We start from the raw sequence: 25,676 nt of genomic DNA on the forward strand, positions 1-25,676 counted from the left end.
GGGGCACTTACTTTTCACACACGGGGCCGGGGGGCACTTACTTTTGACACACGGGGCCGGGGGGCACTTACTTTTCACACACGGGGCCGGGGGAGCACTTACTTTTCACACACGGGACGAGAGGGTGTCATATTGACTTTATTCTGATGTTTGACTGTGATAAATGATCATGTCCTAAAATGGACACCGTACATTTGCATAGCTGCCATCTTTGGAAGGTCAAGCTGGGGGTAATGGAAAGTTCGCCATTATTTCCTATGGGAAATTTTTTTTTTTAAATGCGATTTAAATAAAATCTACATATCGGATCGACTATAAAAGTCATAGCACACCTGTCCCCACCGAGGCCTTCGAAACGCCGCCTGAACGGGGTCTCTGCGCCGAGCGGTTCGGGCCGCATTAATTGCGGAAAACGCGGAGAAGAAGAAGAATAATAACTAGATGGGCATTTCCTGAAGGAAATACATGGTGCTTGAAAAGCGCTGCCAGCTGCCAATGAACCTCAGGAGCATTCTGGCATGCAGGGCTCTGCCCCTGGGTATCCACTTTGGCCCCTTGGTAGCCACTTTGATGTGCGGGGCCCCTTGTTAGCAGCTTTGGCCCCTTGGTAGCCATTTTGGCATGCAGGAATCCTAGGTAGCCACTTTGGAGCACACAGCCTCTCGGTAGCCACTTTGGCCACATCCTCTTATATACAGACATCACGCCTATATACAGACACAACTCCTACATACTGACATCCCTCTATATACAGACACCACTACCATATACAGACATCCCTCTATATACAGACACCACTCCTATATACAGACATCCCTCTATATACAGACACCACTCCTATATACAGACATACCCCTATATACAGACACCACTACAATATACAGACATCCTTCTATATAAAGACACCACTCCTATATACAGACATCCCACTATATACAGACATCCCCTATATACAGACACCACTCCTATATACAGACATCTCTCCTATATACAGACATCCCTCTATATACAGACATCTCTCCCTTATACAGACATCTCTCCTATATACAGACATCCCCCTATATACAGACACCCCTCCTATATACAGACATCCCCCTATATACAGACACCACTTCTGTATACAGACATCCCTCTATATACAGACACCACTCCTATATACAGACACCACTCGTATATGCAGGCACCTCTCCTATATACAGACACCACTCCTATATACAGACATCCCCCTATATACAGACATCTCTCCTATATACGGACATTCCTCTATATACAGACACCACTCCTATATACAGACATCCCTCTGTATACAGACACCACTCCTATATACAGACATCCCTCTGTATACAAACACCACTCCTATATACAGACATCCCTCTATATACAGACACCACTCCTATATACAGACATCCTCTATATACAGACACCACTCCTATATACAGACATCCCTCTATATACAGACACCACTCCTATATACAGACATCCCTGTATATACAGACATCTCTCCTATATAGAGACATCCCTCTATATACAGACACCACTCCTATATACAGACATCCCCCTATATACAGACACCACTCCTATATACAGACATCCCCCTATATACAGACATCCCCTATATACAGACACCACTCCTATATACAGACATCCCTCTGTATACAGACACCACTCCTATATACAGACATCCCTCTATATACAGACACCACTCCTATATACAGACATTTCTCTATATACAGACATCACTCCTATATACAGACATCCCCCTATATACAGACACCACTCCTATATACAGACATCCCTCTATATACAGACACCACTCCTATATACAGACATCCCTCTGTATACAGACACCACTCCTATATACAGACATCCCTCTATATACAGACACCACTCCTATATACAGACATCCCTCTATATACAGACACCACTCCTATATACAGACATCCCTCTGTATACAGACACCACTCCTATATACAGACATCCCTCTATATACAGACAACACTCCTATATACAGACATCCCTCTATATACAGACACCACTCCTATATACAGACATCCCTGTATATACAGACATCTCTCCTATATACAGACATCCCTCTATATACAGACACCACTCCTATATACAGACATCCCCCTATATACAGACAACACTCCTATATACAGACATCCCCCTATATACAGACACCTCTCCTATATACAGACATCCCTCTGTATACAGACACCACTCCTATATACAGACATCCCTCTATATACAGACACCACTCCTATATACAGACATCCCCCTATATACAGACACCACTCTTATATACAGACACCACTCTTATATACAGACATCCCTCTATATACAGACACCACTCCTATATACAGACATCCCTCTGTATACAGACACCACTACTATATACAGACATCCCTCTATATACAGACACCACTCATATATACAGACATCCCTCTATATACAGACATCTCTCCTATATACAGACATCCCTCTTTATACAGACACCACTCCTATATACAGACATCCCTCTGTATACAGACACCACTGCTATATACAGACATCCCACTATATACAGACACCACTCCTATATACAGACATCCCTCTGTATACAGACACCAATCCTATACACAGACATCCCTCTATGTACAGACACCACTGCTATATACAGACATCCCTCTGTATACAGACACCACTCCTATATACAGACATCCCTCTATATACAGACACCACTCCTATATACAGACATCCCCCTATATACAGACACCACTCCTATATACAGACATCCCTCTATATACAGACACCACTCCTATATACAGACATCCCTCTATATACAGACACCACTCCTATATACAGACATCCCTCTGTATACAGACACCACTTCTATATACAGACATCCCTCTATATACAGACACCACTCCTATATACAGACATCCCTCTATATACAGACACCACTCCTATATACAGACATCCCCCTATATACAGACACCACTCCTATATACAGACATCCCTCTATATACAGACACCTCTCCTATATACAGACATCCCTCTATATACAGACAACACTCCTATATACAGACATCCCCCTATATACAGACACCACTCCTATATACAGACATCCCCCTATATACAGACACCACTCCTATATACAGACATCCCCCTATATACAGACACCACTCCTCTATACAGACATCCCTCTGTATACAGACACCACTCCTCTATACAGACATCCCTCTGTATACAGACACCACTCCTATATACAGACATCTCTCTATATACAGACACCACTCCTATATACAGACATCTCTCTATATACAGACACCACTCCTATATACAGACATCCCTCTATATACAGACACCACTCCTATATACAGACATCCCTGTATATACAGACACCAATCCTATATACAGACATCCCCCTATATACAGACAAAACTCCTATATACAGACATCCCCCTATATACAGACACCACTCCTTTATTCAGACATCCCTCTGTATACAGACACCACTCCTATATACAGACATCCCTCTGTATACAGACACCACTCCTATATACAGACATCCCTCTATATACAGACACCACTCCTATATACAGACATCCCTCTATATACAGACACCACTCCTATATACAGACATCCCCTATATACAGACACCACTCCTATATACAGACATCCCTCTATATACAGACACCAATCCTATATACAGACATCCCTCTATATACAGACACCACTCCTATATACAGACATCTGCCTATATACAGACACCATTACTATATACAGACATCCCTCTGTATACAGACACCACTCCTATATACAGACATCCCTCTATATACAGACACCACTCCTATATACAGACATCCCTCTATATACAGACACCACTCCTATATACAGACATCCCCCTATATACAGATACCACTCTTATATACAGACATCCCTCTATATACAGACACCACTCCTATATACAGACATCCCTCTGTATACAGACACCACTACTATATACAGACATCCCACTATATACAGACACCACTCCTATATACAGACATCCCTCTATGTACAGACACCACTCCTATATACAGACATCCCCCTATATACAGACACCACTCCTATATACAGACATCCATCTATATACAGACACCACTCCTATATACAGACATCCCTCTATATACAGACATCTCTCCTATATACAGACATCCCTCTATATACAGACACCACTCCTATATACAGACATCCCTCTATATACAGACATCTCTCCTATATACAGACATCCCTCTATATACAAACACCACTCCTATATACAGACATCCCCCTATATACAGACACCACTCCTATATACAGACATCCCTCTATATACAGACACCACTCCTATATACAGACATCCCCCTATATACAGACACCACTCCTATATACAGACATCCCTCTACATACAGTCACCACTCCTATATACAGACATCCCTCTATATACAGACATCTCTCCTATATACAGACATCCCCCTATATACAGACACCACTCCAATATACAGACATCCCTCTATATACAGACACCACTCCTATATACAGACATCCCTCTATATACAGACATCTCTCCTATATACAGACATCCCCCTATATACAGACACCACTCCTATATACAGACATCCCCCTATATACAGACACCACTCCTATATACAGACATCCCCCTATATACAGACACCACTCCTATATACAGACATCCCTCTGTATACAGACACCACTCCTATAAACAGACATCCCCCTATATACAGACATCACTCCTATATACAGACATCCCTCTATATACAGACACCACTCCTATATACAGACATCCCTCTATGTACAGACACCACTCCTATATACAGACAATCCCCTATATACAGACACCACTCCTATATACAGACATTCCCCTATATACAGACACCACTCCTATATACAGACATCCCTCTAAATACAGACACCACTCCTATATACAGACATCCCCCTATATACAGACTCCTATATACAGGTCAGAGTTGTGGGTCACTTACTTTTCACACACGAGGCCGGGGGGCACTTACTTTTCACACACGGGGCGGAACTTACTTTTCACACACGGGGCCGGGGGGCACTTACTTTTCACACACGGGGCCGGGGGCGCACTTACTTTTCACACACGGGGCCGGGGGCGCACTTACTTTTGCACACGGGGCCAGGGGCGCACTTACTTTTGCACACGGGGCCGGGGGCGCACTTACTTTTGCACACGGGGCCAGGGGCGCACTTACTTTTGCACACGGGGCCGGGGGCGCACTTACTTTTGCACACGGGGCCGGGGGCGCACTTACTTTTGCACACGGGGCCGGGGGCACACTTACTTTTGCACACGGGGCCGGGGGCGCACTTACTTTTGCACACGGGGCCGGGGGCGCACTTACTTTTGCACACGGGGCCGGGGGCGCACTTACTTTTGCACACGGGGCCAGGGGCGCACTTACTTTTGCACACGGGGCCGGGGGCGCACTTACTTTTGCACACGGGGCCGGGGGCGCACTTACTTTTGCACACGGGGCCGGGGGGCACTTACTTTTCACACACGGGGCGGAACTTACTTTTCACACACGGGGCCGGGGGGGCACTTACTTTTCACACACGGGGCCGGGGGCGCACTTACTTTTGCACACGGGGCCGGGGGCGCACTTACTTTTGCACACGGGGCCGGGGGCGCACTTACTTTTGCACACGGGAACGGGGGCGCACTTACTTTTGCACACGGGGCCGGGGGCGCACTTACTTTTGCACACGGGGCCGGGGGCGCACGTACTTTTGCACACGGGGCCGGGGGGGCACTTACTTTTCACACACGGGGCCGGGGGGGCACTTACTTTTCACACACGGGGCCGGGGGGGCACTTACTTTTCACACACGGGGCCGGGGGGCACTTACTTTTGACACACGGGGCCGGGGGGGGCACTTACTTTTGATACACGGGGCTGGGGGGCACTTACTTTTCACACACGGGGCCGGGGGGCACTTACTTTTCACACACAGGGCCGGGGGGGCACTTACTTTTCACACACGGGACGAGAGGGTGTCATAGTCACTTTATTCTGATGTTTGACTTTGATAAATGATCATGTCCTAAAATGGACACCGTACATTTGCATAGCTGCCATCTTTGGAAGGTCAAGTTCGGGGTAATGGAAAGTTCGCCATTATTTCCTATGGGAAATTTTTTTTTTTAAATGCGATTTAAATAAAATCTACATATCGGATCGACTATAAAAGTCATAGCACACCTGTCCCCACCGAGGCCTTCGAAACGCCGCCTGAACGGGGTCTCTGCGCCGAGCGGTTCGGGCCGCATTAATTGCGGAAAACGCGGAGAAGAATAATAAAATATAAGAAATCGGATTACAATATGTTGCTTGAACCTAGGAGGGTTCAAGCACCATAACTAGATGGGCATTTCCTGAAGGAAATACATGGTGCTTGAACAGCGCTGCCAGCTTTACAGCAGCACTTTTCACACACGGGACTGGGGGGCGCGCTTACTTTTGCACCCGGGGGCGCACTTACGTTTGCACCCGGGGGCGCACTTACGTTTGCACCCGGGGGCGCACTTACTTTTGCACCCGGGGGCGCACTTACTTTTGCACCCGGGGGCGCACTTACTTTTGCACCCGGGGGCGCACTTACTTTTGCACCCGGGGGCGCACTTACTTTTGCACCCGGGGGCGCACTTACTTTTGCACCCGGGGGCGCACTTACTTTTGCACCCGGGGGCGCACTTACTTTTGCACCCGGGGGCGCACTTACTTTTGCACCAGGGGCGCACTTACTTTTGCACCCGGGGGCGCACTTACTTTTGGGGCCGCACTTACTTTTGGTGGGCGGGGCTCCTCGGCCTCCGATTTGGTTGGCGGGGCCCCTCGTCCTCCGATTTGGTGGGTGGGGACCCTCGGCCTCCGATTTGGCGGGCGGGGCTCCTCGGCCTCCGATTTGGTGGGTGGGGCCCCTCGGCCTCCGATTTGGTGGGCGGGGCCCCTTATCCTCCGATTTGGTGAGCGGGGTCCCTCTGCCTCCGATTTGGTGGGCGGGGACCCTCGGCCTCCGCTTTGGTGGGCGGGGCCCCTCGGCCTCCGATTTGGTGGGCGGGGCCCCTCGGCCTCCGATTTGGTGGGCGGGGCCCCTCGGCCTCCGATTTGGTGGGCGGGGCCCCTCGGCCTCCGATGTGGTGGGCGGGGCCCCTCGGCCTCCGATTTGGTGAACGGGTACCCCTGGCCTCCGATTTGGTGGGCGGGGACCCTCGGCCTCCGATTTGGTGGGCGGGGACCCTCGGCCTCCGATTTGGTAGGTGGGGCCCCTCGGCCTCCGATTTGGTGGGCTGGGACCCTCGGCCTCCGATTTGGTGGGCGGGGACCCTCGGCCTCCGATTTGGTGGGCGGGGACCCTCGGCCTCCGATTTGGTGGGCTGGGACCCTCGGCCTCCGATTTGGTGGGCGGGGCCGAGGGGGCACTTACTTTTCACACACGGGGCCAGGGGGGCACTTACTTTTCACACACGGGCCGGGGGGGCACTTACTTTTAACACACGGGGCCGGGGGGCACTTACTTTTCACACACGGGGCCGGGGGGCACTTACTTTTCACACACGGGGCCGGGGGGCACTTACTTTTCACACACGGGGCCGGGGGGGCACTTACTTTTCACACACGGGGCCGGGGGGGCACTTACTTTTGCACACGGGACGAGAGGGTGTCATAGTCACTTTATTCTGATGTTTGACTTTGATAAATGATCATGTCCTAAAATGATCACCGTACATTTGCATAGCTGCCATCTTTGGAAGGTCAAGTTGGGGGTAATGGAAAGTTCGCCATTATTTCCTATGGGAAATTTTTTTTTTTAAATGCGATTTAAATAAAATCTACATATCGGATCGACTATAAAAGTCATAGCACACCTGTCCCCACCGAGGCCTTCGAAACGCCGCCTGAACGGGGTCTCTGCGCCGAGCGGTTCGGGCCGCATTAATTGCAGAAAACGCGGAGAAGAATAATAAAATATAAGAAATCGGATTACAATATGTTGCTTGAACCTAGGAGGTTCAAGCACCATAATAATAATAATAATAATAATAATAATAAAATATAAGAAATCGGATTACAATATGTTGCTTGAACCTAGGAGGTTCAAGCACCATAATAATAATAATAATCAAATATAAGAAATCAGATTACAATATGTTGCTTGAACCTAGGAGGTTCAAGCACCATAATAATAAAATATAAGAAATCGGATTACAATATGTTGCTTGAACCTAGGAGGTTCAAGCACCATAATAATAAAATATAAGAAATCGGATTACAATATGTTGCTTGAACCTAGAAGGGTTCAAGCACCATAATAAAAACAGGTACAATAATCTTGAACAATACAAGTCACAACTGGTACAGGAGGAGAGAGGACCCTGCCCGCGAGGGCTAGTCATGAATGTGTTCTCTGAAGCGCTATAGCGTCAGAACAAATACAGTTTAAAGATCCGGCCGGGGATTACAAGGAGAGACAGGACTGGTCCCGGACGGTTTCTTTCCGCAGCGCTGTTGTTGATTTTCAGGTCTCTCATGCTGAACACACATAGGAGAGACCTGTCAATCATATGGAGCGGTGCAGGGAGAAACTGGCCGGAGGGGAAACCAGACTAGTCTCTTCTCTCAATATGATCCCAAGACGGACCTTTAAACTATGTTTTCTCTGAAATGTCGGAGTGTTTCTCATGGAATAACATACCTGGCTGCAATTGCTCCGCTAGGCTCTGATTCGTGCTGCCCGCCATTTGGAAAACATGAATCCACTGACAGGTTCCCTTTAAAGTCACTCTCCAACCCCAACATGACAATCGTATAGTCAAGTTTAGCGTCAGGGGTGGAAGGGTTACTTTATGAGGAAATAAACCAGTTGTTTTGTGCTTTCTCTTCCCCATGCACAGGCGTTACCCGGTCAGATCTCCGGCATAGAAGCGGTTCATCCAGTGTCCACACTGATCCTGAGCAAGGCACCGCCGCCACCATTACGTGTTACCAATGTCTACCTGCCAGGCGGGAACCATCAGCACATCCCCGGGCCTGATCTCTGCTTAAATAATGCACAAGATGACATCTTCCCAAATGAATCGAACAAATGTACGTAAATTGCAATCCATTCCATATGCCTCTATTTTTTTTAATCGTATTCAAATGCTTGTATAGTACACATATGTTAATGGATGTTAAACACCGGGAATCATAATCATGCCACTAATTCAGCCTTTCATTCCCGCCACACACTCAGAGCCCTTGGCTGGCTCGCACGGAGCTGGGTGGCTCTTAAGTGCTAATTTCTGCACAAATTATTTTCTGCCAAGAGTTGTTGACATAATTGAGCGACCCTAAACATAGCTTTTCCTTTTAAGCACCATGTCTTAAAATCACAGAGACTAATTTCTAAACGTATGCTTAATGCTTAGAAACAAAAATGTCAATCAGCGGCAATTAAATAAGGACAAAGATGTCAGCCAGAGGCAATTAAGCCAGACAACCTTGCTGTGGATTAATGAAAATGTGTTTTTATAGGTGCTTCATAAAAACAGACATGGAGTGCTCTATATAGACACAATGCGAGCCAGCGTGTCTCATATACACACAGTCGGGGGGGCTGAATAAACACAGGCTTCCAGAACAGCAGGTACTAGAAGACTAGCCGAGGCCGAATTGTCCGCTTCATGCACACAACCTGCTGGATTTTACACCTTAGACATTTGCTACATTCCAAAAATCTCTCTAAAATCCCTACCATAGCTTACAGTATGAATTTTAGTACAAAACATGTGACCATAATAAAGATGGAGGACCTGGGGTCGGAAACAGACTACAGAAAATGTCCCCTTTCTATCTGAATAGCTCTGAGATGTAGAACGCTGAGATGTAGAAAGTTTTACTGATTAAATTGATATGAAAATATAAAAACATGACCTCAGACTCCACATTATTGCAGCATACGATGGGTGCACACTGAGGACCCATGATGCCCTCGCAGGGACTATATATGCCGCCTTGCACACAGCTGTAGATAAAGTAATTGTGGGTTCAATCCCTAATAAATGAATTGCATATTTGGCAACAGGAGCTATACGGATGTCAAATGGGTCAGAATTATATATATATATATATATATATATATATATATATATATATATATATATATATATGTATAGTTTTTGCGCTGCCCAGTAGGCCTAATATTTGACTCCTAACAAAAACTAAATTGCTAAAGCTTAAAGGGGTTATCCGAGACCTTTACATTGATGCCTGTCCTTTAGGATTGATCTGATGGACACACGACACCCTCGGCGATCAGCTGCTCCCGGTGACAGTGCTCAGTTGCAGAGCTGCACAGTTCCATCACCTGCACAGCGCAGTGGCGGGGTGCTGCACATTGCCTCCTATTAATTAGGGGGCAGATGTTACCTGGCCGCTGCCCTATGCAGGTAACACGGAGCTGTGCAGCTCTGCAACTGAGCGCTGTCACCGGGAGCAGCTGATCGGCAAGGGGGGTGCTGGGCGTTGCACCCCCACCAGTCAGCTCTTTATGACCTATCTAAAGGACAGACCAGCAATGTAAAGGTCCCGGACAATCTCTTTAATGTATTTTAATTAAAACACAACTGACCTCCCAAATGTTAAAAAAAAAGTCAAGAAGAAAAAAGCAGCATTTGTAAAAAAAAATAACAAAAAAAATTATAGAATTGACTTGTGCTTTCGAGAGCATTTTCTCTACCTAAGGGTACTGTCACACAGTGCAATTTTGATCGCTACGACGGTACGATTCGTGACGTTCCAGCGATATCCCTACGATATCGCTGTGTCTGACGCAGCAGCGATCAGGGATCCTGCTGAGAATCGTACGTCGTAGCAGATCGTTTGGAACTTTCTTTCGTCGCTGGATCTCCCGCTGTCATCGCTGGATCGTTGTGTGTGACAGCGATCCAGCGATGCGTTCGCTTGTAACCAGGGTAAACATCGGGTAACTAAGCGCAGGGCCGCGCTTAGTAACCCAATGTTTACCGTGGTTACCAGCGTAAAAGTAAAAAAAAACAAACAGTACATACTTACATTCCGGTGTCTGTCCCCCGGCGTTCTGCTTCTCTGCACTGTGAGCGCCGGCCAGCCGGAAAGCGAGCACAGCGGTGACGCGGTGACGTCACCGCTGTGCTTTCCGGCTATGGCGCTTACACAGTGGAGAGAAGCAGAACGCCGGGTACAGACACCGGAATGTGAGTATGTACTGTTTTTTTTTTTTACGTTTACGCTGGTAACCACGGTAAACATCGGGTTACTAAGCGCGGCCCTGCGCTTAGTAACCCGATGTTTACCCTGGTTACCCGGGGACTTCGGCATCGTTGGTCGCTGGAGAGCTGACTGTGTGACAGCTCCCCAGCGACCACACAACCACTTACCAACGATCACGGCCAGGTCGTATCGCAGGTCGTGATCGTTGGTAAATCGTATAGTGTGACAGTACCCTTAGTGTGAAGATGGACAAAGTGCGTGTGTGCTTCCATCTGTACTCCTACCATCCGCACCGCTGCAGTCTTCATCTAGGACTGTTATATAATAATACCTGATGAAAGCGCACCCAATACAATACCACACAACCCGTCTGTTCCTTTTTTTTCTAATACTGTGGAGCTATAGGAAATGACAGGCCGGCGATTATTTAGAAATGGATTACAGTCTAAATAGACATTTTTATATTTCAGACAAGAAAGCTAAGCACCATGGCGGTGCAATGAATAACCCGCGCAGCGTGAATGCAGAAATTGCTTTCAGGCAGTTGAAAGGCGGAACAAGTATTTCTTCCACGTACTTACAACAAGGCAACCAAAATCGAGCAGCGCACTTGCAAGCCAGCAATCTGGAGCATGACGGAAGGTGTGTGCTGCTAATTAATGGCCACTGCTGGGACAGCGGCCCCGACATATGCGGCTTTATTTCACCACAGCCTACACACAGTGGTGGAAGCATCGGTGCTGGGAACTGAATCAATAGCCAAGAATACAATACTTGCTCTTCAGTACAGCTAGTACAGTCAGCAACCATCTTGCCCGTCGGTTTAAGCTTGGGCTCAATGGCGACATTTACACAATTTTAGTACAGTTTTGCAGGCGGCCAAAACTGACAGCAAACATCTGCAAAACAGTGTAGCTGACACTACAATTAGATGGTGAGCTCATCTGTAAAAAGGGAGTAACGGGCGTCTCCTTGTTGGACCTGTGTTATTACTCACCGTTCAGTGGTAATCTTAAACCAAGGGCCTCATAAATGCAGATGTAACCTAACAATTCTTCTATATAAAATCTGAGGCATCCAAATGTACCGTAGAGGCCTCAAGGACCTCCATGGCTGAAGAAAATGAAGTCATAGTATGGCCACATGCTGTGATAAGGTCAAAGCCATTTTAATCTCTTGCTGATAAAACAGTTATTTTATCACTAGGGGACTAGTAAACCTGCTGCCAGGCAATCCTCCAATTCATGTATAACCCCACCTCCACCACTGATTGGCCGCTTTCTGCCTATGCACTGTGTTCACTGATAGCAGCCAATCAGTAGTGTGGGCAGGGTTATACACAGCTCCGCACTCAGACAACTGATAGATCTGCAGCAGAGAAAACAGTGATTTTATCAAAATTACAGGAAGTAGCCCATTAAGTGACATCGCTAGAATCAGGGTCTCTGACCCTACATCATGCAGCTCTCGGGTTAAATAGCAAAAACCTGCTGACAGTTTGCATATAAATAGACTGATAACTAGATGCTGAAGATGGATGGATACATACATAAAAATACGATAGATAAAAATATATGAAATGTAAATTTTATAGATGAAAGATGGTAGATGCTGTAGATAGATTAAAAAAAATATAAAGTGTGGATAGATGCTATAGATAGATAGTACACAAATCTAGATAAGATAGATACTGTAGATAGATCTTTTTATATATCAATCTGTCATATCTAATCTCTTTTTATATAACTAATATACCCAGGAAAAATATATAAAAGGTGTACGTAAGATAGATACAGTGGATAGATATTGCTGATAGAAACTTAGATATTAGATGAAATATGGATATACAGAGATAGACGGACACATGGAGAGACAGATCTATTTTAGATGATAGAGATATATTACATTTATGTTACCATGTGCCGGGGTGAAAAAATAATTTTCCCTAGGGGCCACATGAGAGACCGTGACTGTTGTGGAGGACCGAACCAATGGGCTGTAATTAATTCTACTCCATATTAATTATAATTATTTATATTAATTGTATAATTTAATATTGAGCAGAATTAAGTATTATGACATCCCCCTACATACCGTATGTGCCCACGTACAGCACCCTGTATACATTAAGAGCCCCACATAGCCTCCCATATACAGTATGAGCCCCCACAAAGTCTCCTATATACAATTTGACCACTGACATGGACTCGTAGAAACATTGAGTTCCCACATAGACTCCTATATAAAGCATATGCTCCCACATAAACTCCTATACGCAGCGTTAGCCCCACATAGCCTCTATATATGCAGTGTGAGCCCCACGTAGTCTCCATATATACAGTGTGAGCCCCCATATAGCCTCACTATATACAGAGTGAAACCCCACATAGCCTCTGACATACAGCATGTACCCCACATAGCCTCACTATATGCAGTATGAGCCCCCACATAGCCTCCAACATACACCATGTTCCAAATTATTATGCAAATTATATTTTTCTAGGATTTTCCCAAATGGTCAGTGCAAATGACAGTCAGTCTAATAAAAGTCATCACCCTTTAGAGTATACATCGAATTTTATTGAAGAAACCTCCCAATGATAACGGTATAATCTCCAAAAAGAATAAAAACTCAAAATGCACTGTTCCAAATTATTAGGCACAGGAGAATTTCTAAATATTTGATATGTTTTAAAGAACTGAAAATGCTCATTTGTGGCATTTGCAGCATTAGGAAGTCACATTCACTGAACAAAAAAGCTATTTAACTCTAAAACATCCCAACAGGCCAAGTTACATGTTAACATAGGAACCCTTCTTTTATATCACCGTCACAATTCTTGCATCCATTGAACTTGTGAGTTTTTGGAGAGTTTCTGCTTGTATTTCTTTGCATGAAGTCAGAATAGCCTCCCAGAGCTGCTGTTTTGATGTGAACTGCCTCCCACCCTCATAGAGCTTTTGCTTAATGATACTCCAAAGGTTCTCTATAGGGTTGAGGCCAGGGGAAGATGGTGGCCACACCATGAGTTTATCTCCTTTTATGCCCATAGCAGCCAATGACTCAGAGGTATTCTTTGCAGCATGAGATGGTGCATTGTCAGCATGAAGATGATTTTGCTCCTGAATGCACGTTTCTGCTTTTTGTACCATGGAAGAAAGTTGTCAGTCAGAAACTCTATATACTTTGCAGAGGTCATTTTCACACCTTCAGGAACCTTAACGGGCCCTACCAGCTCTTTCCCCATGATTCCGGCCCAAAACATGACTCCTCCACCTACTTGCTGACGTCGCAGCCTTGTTGGGACATGGTGGCCATGCACTACTCCATCTGTCAGGTTCCTTCTCCGGTATCACACAATCAACAGAGCCAGTGAAGAGTTAACAATTCCAAGACCTTTATTTAGGCAAAAGTACGAAAGGTCCATATACGCATATACGGTCCACCACACAAAGGATAAAATATTCCAGAACACAAATCCTCTTCAGTTACAGAATAAAAGTCCAACAATCCAGCACAGAGGATAACAGTCCATATTCCCTTCTTTCTCTCTCTGACGTGCTGTGTTCACTTCATAGTTCCAAAACAAGACTGACTTCCTGCCAGCTCCTGTCCTCTCCTTAAGGTACTGTCACACAGTGCCATTTTCATCGCTACGACGGCACGTTTCGTAACATTCTAGCGATATCGTTGCGATATCGTAGTGTCTGACACGCTACTGTGATCAGACATCACGCTGAGAATCGTACGTCGTAGCAGATCGTTTGGAACTTTCTTTCGTCGCTTGAACACCCGCTGACATCGCTGGATCGTTGTGTGTGACACCGATCCAGCGATGTGTTCGCTTGTAACCAGGGTAAACATCGGGTAAGTAAGCGCAGGGCCGCGCTTAATAACCCGATGTTTACCCTGGTTACCAGCGTAAACGTAAAAAAAACAAACAGTACATACTCACATTCCGGTGTCTGTCCCCCGGCGTCTCAGCTTCTCTGCACTGTGAGCGCCTGCCGGCCGGAAAGCGAGCACAGCGGTGACGTCACCGCTCTGCTTTCCGGCTCTGGTGCTTACACAGTGCAGAGAAGCAGAACGCCGTGGGACAGACACCGGAATGTAAGTATGTAGTGTTTGGTTTTTTTACGTTTACGCTGGTAACCAGGGTAAACATCGGGTTACTAAGCGCGGCCCTGCGCTTAGTAACCCGATGTTTACCCTGGTTACCCGGGGACTTCGGCATCGCTCCAGCGCCGTGATTGCAAAGTGTGACCGCAGTCTACGACGCTGGAGCGATAATCATACGACGCTGCTACGTCACGAATCGTGCCGTCGTAGCGATGAAAATGGCACTGTGTGACGGTACCCTTATGTCCAGAAGTCGTCAGACAGGTTGGGGTGGTTTTCAGGCCTCCCACACCTGACAAAGGTGGTGGATTAAGGCACTACAGGGGGTCATTGTTTCAACAAGCTAGTTCAATATGTCATTAGCATATTAGCAAACAGGGTTATTCACTGACCCTGTGGAGAGATAACAGTACAGGAATGTGGGGGCTGATATCAGATTGCAAATAACAGCAATTCATCAATTGGCAAATAACTCATACTACAAGAGAACACATGATAATCAGTAAAATAGAAATATACACAAAATGATAGTCACATAACATATCACACCATCCATCTGGACCATCCAGGGTTGCTCGACACTCATCAGTAAACAAGACTGAAAATTAGTCTTCATGTATGTGTGGGCCCACTGCAACCGTTTCTGCTTGTGAACACTGTTTAGGGGTGGCCGAATAGTAGGTTTATGCACCACAGCAAGCCTTTGAAGGAGCCTACACCTTGAGGTTCGAGGGACTCCAGAGGCACCAGCAGCTTCAAATATCTGTTTGCTGCTTTGTAATGGCTTTTTAGCAGCTGCTCTCTTAATCAGATGAATTTGCCTGGCAGAAACCTTCCTCATTATGCCTTTATCAGCAAGAACACGTCTGTGCTCAGATTCAGCCACAAATCTCTTTAACAGTACGATGATCACGCTTAAGTTTTCGGGAAATAGCTAATAGCTAATGTTTTCATCCCTTGACCAAGGCATTGCACTATTTGATGCTTTTCGGCAGCAGAGAGATCCTTTTTCTTTCCCATGTCACTTGAAAACTGTGACCTGCCTAATATTGTGGAACATCATTTTTTAAGTAGTTTTCCTTTAATTAGAATCACCTGGAAAACTAATTAGATTGATTTCAGTGATCCATTGAGCCCTGTGACACAATACCATCCACGAGTTTATTTGAAAAACAATTAAATCTTTATGACACTTAAATCCAATATACATAATCATTTGGAACAAGGTGTACACTTTCAGGCTATATTTCACTATCCACTACTGCTTAGAATGTGAGACCACCATCATTTTCTAGACAATCATGGATATCTCATACATAAATGTGACTTGCAACTATTTAGCATATGATTAGTTATGCAGATTCTAGCCTTTTACATATTCAGTGTGAGACCCACATAGCCTTTACATATTCAGTGTGAGACCCACATAGCCCCCATATACAGTGTGATACCCACATAGCCTTTACATATTCATTGTGAGACCCACATAGCCCCCATATACAGTGTGATACCCACATAGCCTTTACATATTCATTGTGAGACCCACATAGCCCCCATATACAGTGTGATACCCACATAGCCTTTACGTATTCATTGTGAGACCCACATAGCCCCCATATTCAGTGTGAGACCCACATAGCCCCAATATACAGTGTGAGACCCACATAACCTTTACATATTCATTCTGAGACCCACATAGCCCCCATATACAGTGTGATACCCACATAGCCTTTACATATTCAGTGTGAGACCCACATAGCCCCAATATACAGTGTGATACCCACATAACCTTTACATATTCATTCTGAGACCCACATAGCCCCCATATACAGTGTGATACCCACATAGCCTTTACATATTCAGTGTGAGACCCACATAGCCCCAATATACAGTGTGATACCCACATAGCCTTTACATATTCAGTGTGAGACCCACATAGCCCCCATATGTACAGTGTGAGCCTCATATAGCCTCCATATAACCAGTGTGAGCCCCACATAGCCTCCATATATACAATGTGAGCACCACATATCCTCTATGTATACATACAAATATTGCATACACATGAAAGAAAAACACTACAAACTCACCTCTCCTCCTGAGACTCAGCGGCAGTGCGATGAAATGATGTCATTGCGTTTCCTGTCTTATACTGATTGGAGGAAGATGGAGCTGGCAGCCCTATCCTCCACCAATATATTAACCTCTGTCTACATCTTGAAGATGCAGATGGCGGTGACAGCGAGCGACGGCGAATGGCCGGGGGCGGGGAAGAGCATGGTGCGGACTGGAACAGCCAGAGGGACAGATGTGGACCGCAATTTGCCAAAATCTTCCATATGCAATTCACGTTAGGTACCATTTACATTCGCCATCAGTCCCCTTTACACATGCACGTTCAACTGTGCCAAGTGTGTATGGCCAGTAGGGATTTCATTCTATACCACTGTACACTTGTCTTATTGAGGTGAGTCGTGTTTATCAGAATGTAACATACAGTGCTATAATTTAATGATTGTCATGACTACAGTTAGAAAAAAAATCTTTTTTAGTGCAGTTCATAGCAAACAGTTTAGATAAGGGGAAAATGGCAATTGCAGGGCCATCTGATAAGATGACTGTTTCTGTAGTCACACACATAATTGCATGGTTCCCTAAAAGTAATAATAACAGTGCAGGCTCTTTTCTGCTACCTTGACACATCTTTACTGCCATTTAGTCATTGACTGTGGGTTATTACAGTGTTTACTGTGTAACATGGGGGAGATTACAGCCTTCTCTAGTAAAATGAGTTGTAATAAAAGGTTAGAGTAAGTCCACGGACACATTAATGGGTTTAACGACTGATGGCTACATTAGGTTGGTTTCACAAGGTCCGTATTCTGTCCTCAACAGCTGGACCTCTGGTTTTTCTATAAGCTTTCTCTCCGCTAACTGTCAACCATTCATTTGTTTGGGTGCGAGCTTGTAGTACCATTAACGATCACGACACAATGTACTGCGCTCTGTCACGTCCAGTGCACCCCTGCCAATTTATCGATCATGGGAGCGCTGGTTCTCAAAGTCCTACCGATCACATCATTATTAAAGTTTGAGAAACTTCTTTAAGAGAACTACTTTTGGAGACATTTTAGATGTATTAGATGGGGGAATTTGGACTAAATATAAAAATCTAACATTTCTATTTTTTCTTATGTTGCAAATTTTATGTTGCAGAATGCTTGGAAATGGGACAGTTCGTCAAAACCGGATGTAAGACCGTGAGCAGTTCTGTTGAGACAATTGCTCCTAACCTTCCGCCGCATAATATTCTACATACCACATGCATACAGCCATTGCTCTATACTGTACATTTGTATATATATTCAGTTCTATATCAATTTGTGTAATATAATTTATTTATATGTTTTGGCCTCATGAAATGAAAGTCATTCATGTCCCTCAAACATAAATATCTAGATTTTATGGAGTCGGTATGTTCTGCTGATTTTATATAGAAAGTGTTCTACATATTGTAAATGCTACCAAATGACTGTACTGCTGCAGCACTAACTAGTTATATAACCTATGATGATGATGATATATGCCTCATTGATATCTTTGGCTTTTTTATTTATTTCTCAAGCGTGCAGGCACTTTTCCACTATAATAAATAAAAATACAGGTCATGTTTGTCTCGAGGGTTAAATAAAGTCACAGTTGGTGTGATAAATTCTCATATGGGAGTGGACTGCTTATACAAGTGGGCAGATGGCCTGTACTGCCCTCATATCGCTGCTTATTAATGAAGAATTGCTGATCAGTGCTTAAAGCTCAGTAACCCTGTGACATCCGTTAGGCTCCGTTCTTTGTTGTGTTTCTTTGGTGAATGAACCCAATATCAATCTCAAGTTGCCTCTTGAGCAGTTCGGAGCAATACAGTCTCCTTACTTCCTGGTTTCTGGCAGGGTGGACTCTCCTTCTTGAGGGACAGTTCAGGTGTTATGGAAATTTGGTTTGGATAAATCTATCCCTGTGTGTTATGCGGCCGTTCCCAATAAGACTGAGTATTATGAGCGCTCAAGGAATGAGACTGCACAACATTGTGACAATAACATTCCACCAATACTGATGATTTATTGTACATACATGGATTTATAATTGCATATAGAAAGGAGGTGGTTAGTTAACCCCTTCCCGACATGTGACGGTATAGTACGTCACATGTCGGGACCCCCGCTTTGATGTGCGCTCCGGCGGTGAGCGCACATCAAAGTCGCGACATGTCAGCTGTTTTTTACAGCTGACATGTGCGCGCAATAGCGGCGGGTGAAATCGCGATCACCCGCCGCTATTAACTAGTTAAATGCCGCTGTCAAACGCAGACAGCGGCATTTAACTACCGCATCCGGCCGTGCGGCCGGATATGAGCGCATCGCCGACCCCCGTCACATGATCGGGGGTCGGCGATGAGTCAGGAAGGTAACCATAGAGGTCCTTGAGACCTCTATGGTTACTGATTGCCGGTGGCTGTGAGCGCCCCCCTGTGGTCGGCGCTCACAGCACACCTGCAAATCTGCTGTGTAGCAGCGATCTTATGATCACTGCTGCATAGCAGAGCCGATCGGGCTGTGCCTGCTTCTAGCCTCCCATGGAGGCTATAGAAGCATGGCAAAAGTAAAAAAAAAAAGTTTTTAAAAATGTGAAAAAAATAAAAAAAATATAAAAGTTTAAATCACCCCCCTTTCGCCCCAATCAAAATAAATCAATAAAAAAAAACCCCAACCTACACATATTTGGTATCGCCGCGTTCAGAATCGCCCGATCTATCAATAAAAAAAAAGCATTAACCTGATCGCTAAATGGCGTAATGAGAAAAAAATTCGAAACGCCAGATTTACGTTTTTTTGGTCGCCACGACATTGCATTAAAATGCAATAACGGGCGATCAAAAGAACGTATCTACACCAAAATGCTATCATTAAAAACGCCAGCTCGGCACGCAAAAAATAAGCCCTCACCTGACCCCAGATCACGAAAAATGGAGACGCTACGAGTATCGGAAAATGGCGCAATTTTGTTTTGTTTTGTTTTTTGCAAAGTTTGGAATTTTTTTTCACCACTTAGGTGAAAAATAACCTAGTCATGTTAGGTGTCTATGAACTCGTAGTGACCTGGAGAATCATAATGGCAGGTCAGTTTTAGCATTTAGTGAACCTAGCAAAAAAGCCAAGCAAAAAACAAGTGTGGGATTGCACTTTTTTTGCAATTTCACTGCACTTGGAATTTTTTTCCCGTTTTCTAGTACACGACATGCTAAAACCAATGATGTCGTTCAAAAGTACAACTCGTCCCGCAAAAAATAAGCCCTCACACGGCCAAATTGACGGAAAAATAAAAAAGTTATGGCTCTGGGAAGGAGGGTAGCGAAAAACGAAAACGGAAAAACGGAAAAAGCTCCGGGGGTGAAGGGGTTAATTACCATATTGTCTAGCTCCTCTGTTACTGGTTATCTAAATATATATGAAATATTGTGATTAATGCACATATGGATGCTGATTAAGCAACTAAAATGTAGCTCTATGCATCTTTCTGCATCTAGGACAAAGTTGAGACATCTGATCATCACTTAATACATCTGGTGCTGTTCCGCTTTCTGCTGGAAATCCCCGAACAATCTGTCTGGCTTATATCAGTTTATGTCAGCCATTTTAAGCAATTGATTATAGTGTATATATGATTATAAAGGAGTATACATGCAAGTGAGATCTACATGATATATATATATTTCCATCACACTGGTGATTAGTTGAATTTTAGTATTAGTAGAGCTATAAAGCCCATCACAAGTGCTGCTGAAACACATTCAGTGGTTTGTGCTGGAGTCTACATTGCCATGTATTTACACATGCAAATAACAGGTAACTGTACAAGCACACATCTCTGGTCAATGAGAGCAGTTATTAACAGACCTGTTCTGAAAGCCGAGACCTAGTATCACCATGCCATAGATGTGCGCCGCTCATTGCCTGTTGTTTAAATTCAGTAGTTAAAACTTTTCCCTTCATTCACTCTTTGAATTCCTTTTTTTTTTGTTATCTACATCTGACAACCACTTGTAGATCATTTTTGTACTTGTATAAAATCTTTATTAAAAATGCACTAAAATTCTATGAAGATGCATGTGTGTGCCCGGGGATGGGTGGGGACGGGAAGTTGGTTATAGTTGTAATACACTGTCTAATATTTAAAAGTACAGTAAAATTTAATTTGTCGAATCTTTTCTGTTGCTTTTGAACAATGTTTGTACTCTTTGTTTTTTGTTCAATAAAGACTATTTATTATAAAAAAAAAAAAGCACTAAAAAGTTTTTGTTAAAATTGAATGTCTATAGGTAGAAACTGCCCTTATAAATTACCAGCAAATATTTGGTGACTCTTTAGCAACAAGAAAAAGTACTGAAAACAGCTAAAAAATTATGAATGCAGATTAGGATTTTCATAAATGCAGCAGAGTTTACTGCAAAGAGGCTTTACTAAGGTTTAAGGAGTCCCTGCAGTTCTGAACTAGGAAGCTAGAAACTTTTCAGCACTATTTAGCTACCAAATGCATACATTTTCAGAATCTTAATTTTTTTTATGTTTGTCTCTTTTAACCCCTTTCTGCCAGCTGACGGGATAGTACGTCAGCTGGCAGACTCCCCCGCTTTGAGGTGGGCTCCAGCGGTGAGCCCACCTCAAAGCCGCGACATGTCAGCTGTTATAAACAGCTGACATGTGCCCACAATGTGCGCGAGTGGAATCACGATCCGCCCGCACCCATTAACTAGTTAAATGCCGCTGTGGAACTCTGACAGCAGCATTTAACAAGCGCCGCCGGCCGCGCAGCCGGAAGCGCTCGCACCGCTGACCCCCATCACATGATCGGGGGTCAGCGGTGCATCGGCATGATAATCAGAGGTCTCCTTGAGCCCTCTATAGTTGTTGATGCCAGATTGATATGAGTGCCACCCTGTGATCGGTGCTCAAAGCAATGCTGCATTTCTGCGACATAGAGGTGATCTGTGCTTCACCTCTATGTAGCAGAGGCGATCGTGTAGTGCATGCTTCTAGCCTCCCATGGAGGCTATTGAAGCATGGCAAAAAAAAAAATGTGTTTAAAAATATAAAAAAAAATAAAAGTTCAAATCACGCCCCTTTTGCCCCAATTAAAATAAAACAATAAAAAAAATCAAACCTACACATATTTGGTATCGCCGCATTCAGAATCACCCGATCTATCAATAAAAACAAAGAATTAACCTGATCGCTAAACGGCGTAGCGAGACACAAAAATCCAAACGGCAAAAATTACGTTTTTTTTTGGTTGCCGCAACATTGCATTAAAATGCAATAACAGGCGATCAAAAAAATATATCTGCACAAAAGTGGCATAATTAAAAACAGCTCGGAGCACAAAAAATAATCCGCCACTCATCCCCAGATCACGAAAAATGGAGACGCTACGGGTATCGGAAAATGGCGCAATTATTTTTTTTTGTTAGCAAATTTTGGAATTTTTTTTCACCACTTAGATAAAAAAACAACCTAGGCATGTTTGGTGTCTCTGAACTCGTAATGACCTGGAGAATCATAATGGCAGGTCAGTTTTAGCATTTAGTGAACCTAGCAAAAAAACAAACAAAAAACAAATGTGGGATTGCACTTTTTTTGCAATTTCATTGCACTTGGAATTTTGTTTCCCGTTTTCTGTTACAAGGCATGGTAAAACCAACGGTATCGTTCAAAAGTACAACTGGTCTCACAAAAAATAAGCCCTCACATGGCCATATTGACGGAAAAATAAAAAATCCACATCCAAGAAAATAGCGGGTATAACCGGCACTGAATGCTGTACGATTCACCAATCTATAAGCATGTGATCTTTTGTGGATGGGACAAACCTGGGTTCGCTGTTGAAGTGGGTGGTGCTCTACATAAGAAGTCCACAATCTATAAAGCACAAAAAAGAGATGTGGCACTCACCCAATGTCTTCAGCTAAATTCGTGTCCTTTATTTAGCACTTAAGCAATAACTAAGTGCGCACCCCGGGCATACCAAACAAAGTATTCCCTATAGCCAAATGGTAAGATTGAGAAAAATTAACAACAATGAGGATATTTATAAAAAAAAAATTATTGAATTAAAAACCCGTTTTACCGATCGGGGATACCCTCAACATGTATTGCAACAGGCAGAATCACGGGCGGCCAAACTCTCCCAAGCTAATCTTCTTGAAAAGGGTAAAAAAGGAAAAAACAAAATGTTAATAATTGGAGATAATAGTCCAAATATGAATCAAAGATTTTCCTTTGCGTTCAAACATAGCACGATGGATCGTGAAATCCATGCGGCTATACGAAAAAACTGGCATGTACTACAAAGGGATGCTGACTTTTGCAATCTAACGACTTTTGCTCCTCTGTTCGCCTATAAAAGATCAAAAAATATAGGCGATCTGTTGGTCAAAAATCGGCTCCAACCGACAGACAACAATTGGATTAAAAAAAACTACTCCACAAGGCAATTTTAAATGCGGCAATTGTAGTTTCTGCCACCTGCACAAAACTGATAATTCCCTTAAAATCGGCATCATAGAGCACCACGTTAAAGATTTTATGACTTGTAAAAGTAAATTCATAGTGTACGTAATTTTTTGTCCGTGCAATCGTTTTTATATTGGTAAAACAATAAGGCCCTTGATGGTCAGATTTCGTGAACACCATAATTCAGTGTCAGGTAAAGGGCGCGTACGTTTTGTAAAACACATGCAGGAGAAACACTGCAGCGATCCCAACCTATTACGTTTGGCCGGCTTAGAAATAGTCAATTTTCCACCGCAGGGCGGTAATCACAATAAATTACTTTTACAACGGGAAGCCAAATGGATTTTAAGAACTAATGCCCAAGGCCCGATGGGCTTGAATGATAAGCTAGATATGGCAATTTTCATTTAACTCGCTTTTGAGATGCAGTCAGTTGTTAGAGAATGTTTGCGTTTAACACTTTGTATAATAAATTGTTTTGTGTCTATAGTGATCGTATCCCTTCCAAAGGAAGTGACATCACTATAGGAATTCACATGGACGCGTAGAAGCGCTAGTGTGCGAAACGGCCGTCGTCCCATCTTTACACTCCCCGCTCTCTCATTCACTCCTGTCGATGCCGAAAAATGTCTGTTTTTGCTTAAGTGCTAAATAAAGGACATGAATTTAGCTGAAGACATTGGGTGAGTGCCACATCTCTTCTTTTTTGTGCTTTATGGAAAAATAAAAAAGTTATGGCTCTGGAAACAAGGGGAACGAAAACGAAAAAGCTCCGGGGGTTAAGGGGTTAAACACTGAGTTCAGCAACTTCCTAAAATAATAATAATAATAATAATTTTATTTATATAGCGCCAACATATTCCGCAGCGCTTTACAACTTATAGAGGGGACTTATACAGACAACAGACATTACAGCATAACAGAAATCACAGTTCAAAACAGATACCAGGAGGAAAGAGGGCCCTGCTCGCAAGCTTACAATCTATGAGGAAAAGGGGAGACACAAGAGGTGGATGGTAACAATTGCTTTAGTTAAACTAAACAGTCTTTAGTAACATTTTTCCATCATTTTACTGCTGCAGAGTGCCTGTATGTTTTCTAGCAGAGCACTGTTGCAAAAATGTAAAAAATCCATCAAATGGTTCTCTGCTACCCCCTCCCAGTATTAAAGATAGCAGCAGGGAGGGGTTTGCACTCGAATTTCCCTAGCTAGAAAGTATCTATAGTCTCAGGTTGGGTAGATGAAACAGGCTACATGTAAGGAGGAAAGCACATGAGGAGGAAATAAGTGAAGGATTGAAACTGTGCTGATATATGAGCTAATGAAGACATCTGCATTCTGCATACACACCACTCTTACATCTAGCCTGTAGTACTGGGAGAAACACTCCCACAAGAGAAAGATCTGACACTTGGACCAGGCTCCAAACTACATATTAGGGAGTTTAAAAACTTAACGTGTCGAAATCATTTTTTCTATGTTAAAAGTGTCCATGGCCAATAGTACCTCTTAGGCCTCTTGCACACTTTCATTTTTACAATCTGCACAGGATCCGTCAAAATGTTGAAATGACGGATCCTGTGCAGATTGTAAAAAACGGGTGTACTGGGCCCGTTTTTCTGACGGACCCGTCAAGGCTATGTGCACCTGTTGTGTATGTGTCTTTGCAGCGGTTTTCCACTGCAAAAATGCATACACAACACAAC

At 44.0% G+C, this 25,676-nt stretch overlaps 1 protein-coding gene across 2 annotated transcripts in view; it reads left to right on the forward strand.

The window, feature by feature from the left end:
• The window catches only part of LRRC9 (leucine rich repeat containing 9), a 327,268-nt gene extending 305,541 nt beyond the window's left edge, over positions 1-21,727 (forward strand). The window contains exons 31-34 of one of the 2 annotated variants that reach the window (XM_077265244.1): positions 8,948-9,140; positions 11,756-11,927; positions 18,622-19,569; positions 20,856-21,727. In XM_077265244.1, coding sequence (XP_077121359.1) covers positions 8,948-9,140; positions 11,756-11,927; positions 18,622-18,661 — 405 coding nt within the window. In that variant the 3' untranslated portion in view covers positions 18,662-19,569; positions 20,856-21,727. Of the gene's footprint in view, positions 1-8,947; positions 9,141-11,755; positions 11,928-17,628; positions 17,761-18,621; positions 19,570-20,855 lie in introns of those variants that run through there. The other variant, XM_077265252.1, reaches the window with a different exon arrangement.
• The last annotated feature ends 3,949 nt before the right edge of the window (positions 21,728-25,676 follow it).

This window comes from Ranitomeya variabilis, chromosome 1 (assembly GCF_051348905.1).
Source record: "Ranitomeya variabilis isolate aRanVar5 chromosome 1, aRanVar5.hap1, whole genome shotgun sequence".
Lineage (NCBI taxonomy): Eukaryota > Metazoa > Chordata > Amphibia > Anura > Dendrobatidae > Ranitomeya > Ranitomeya variabilis.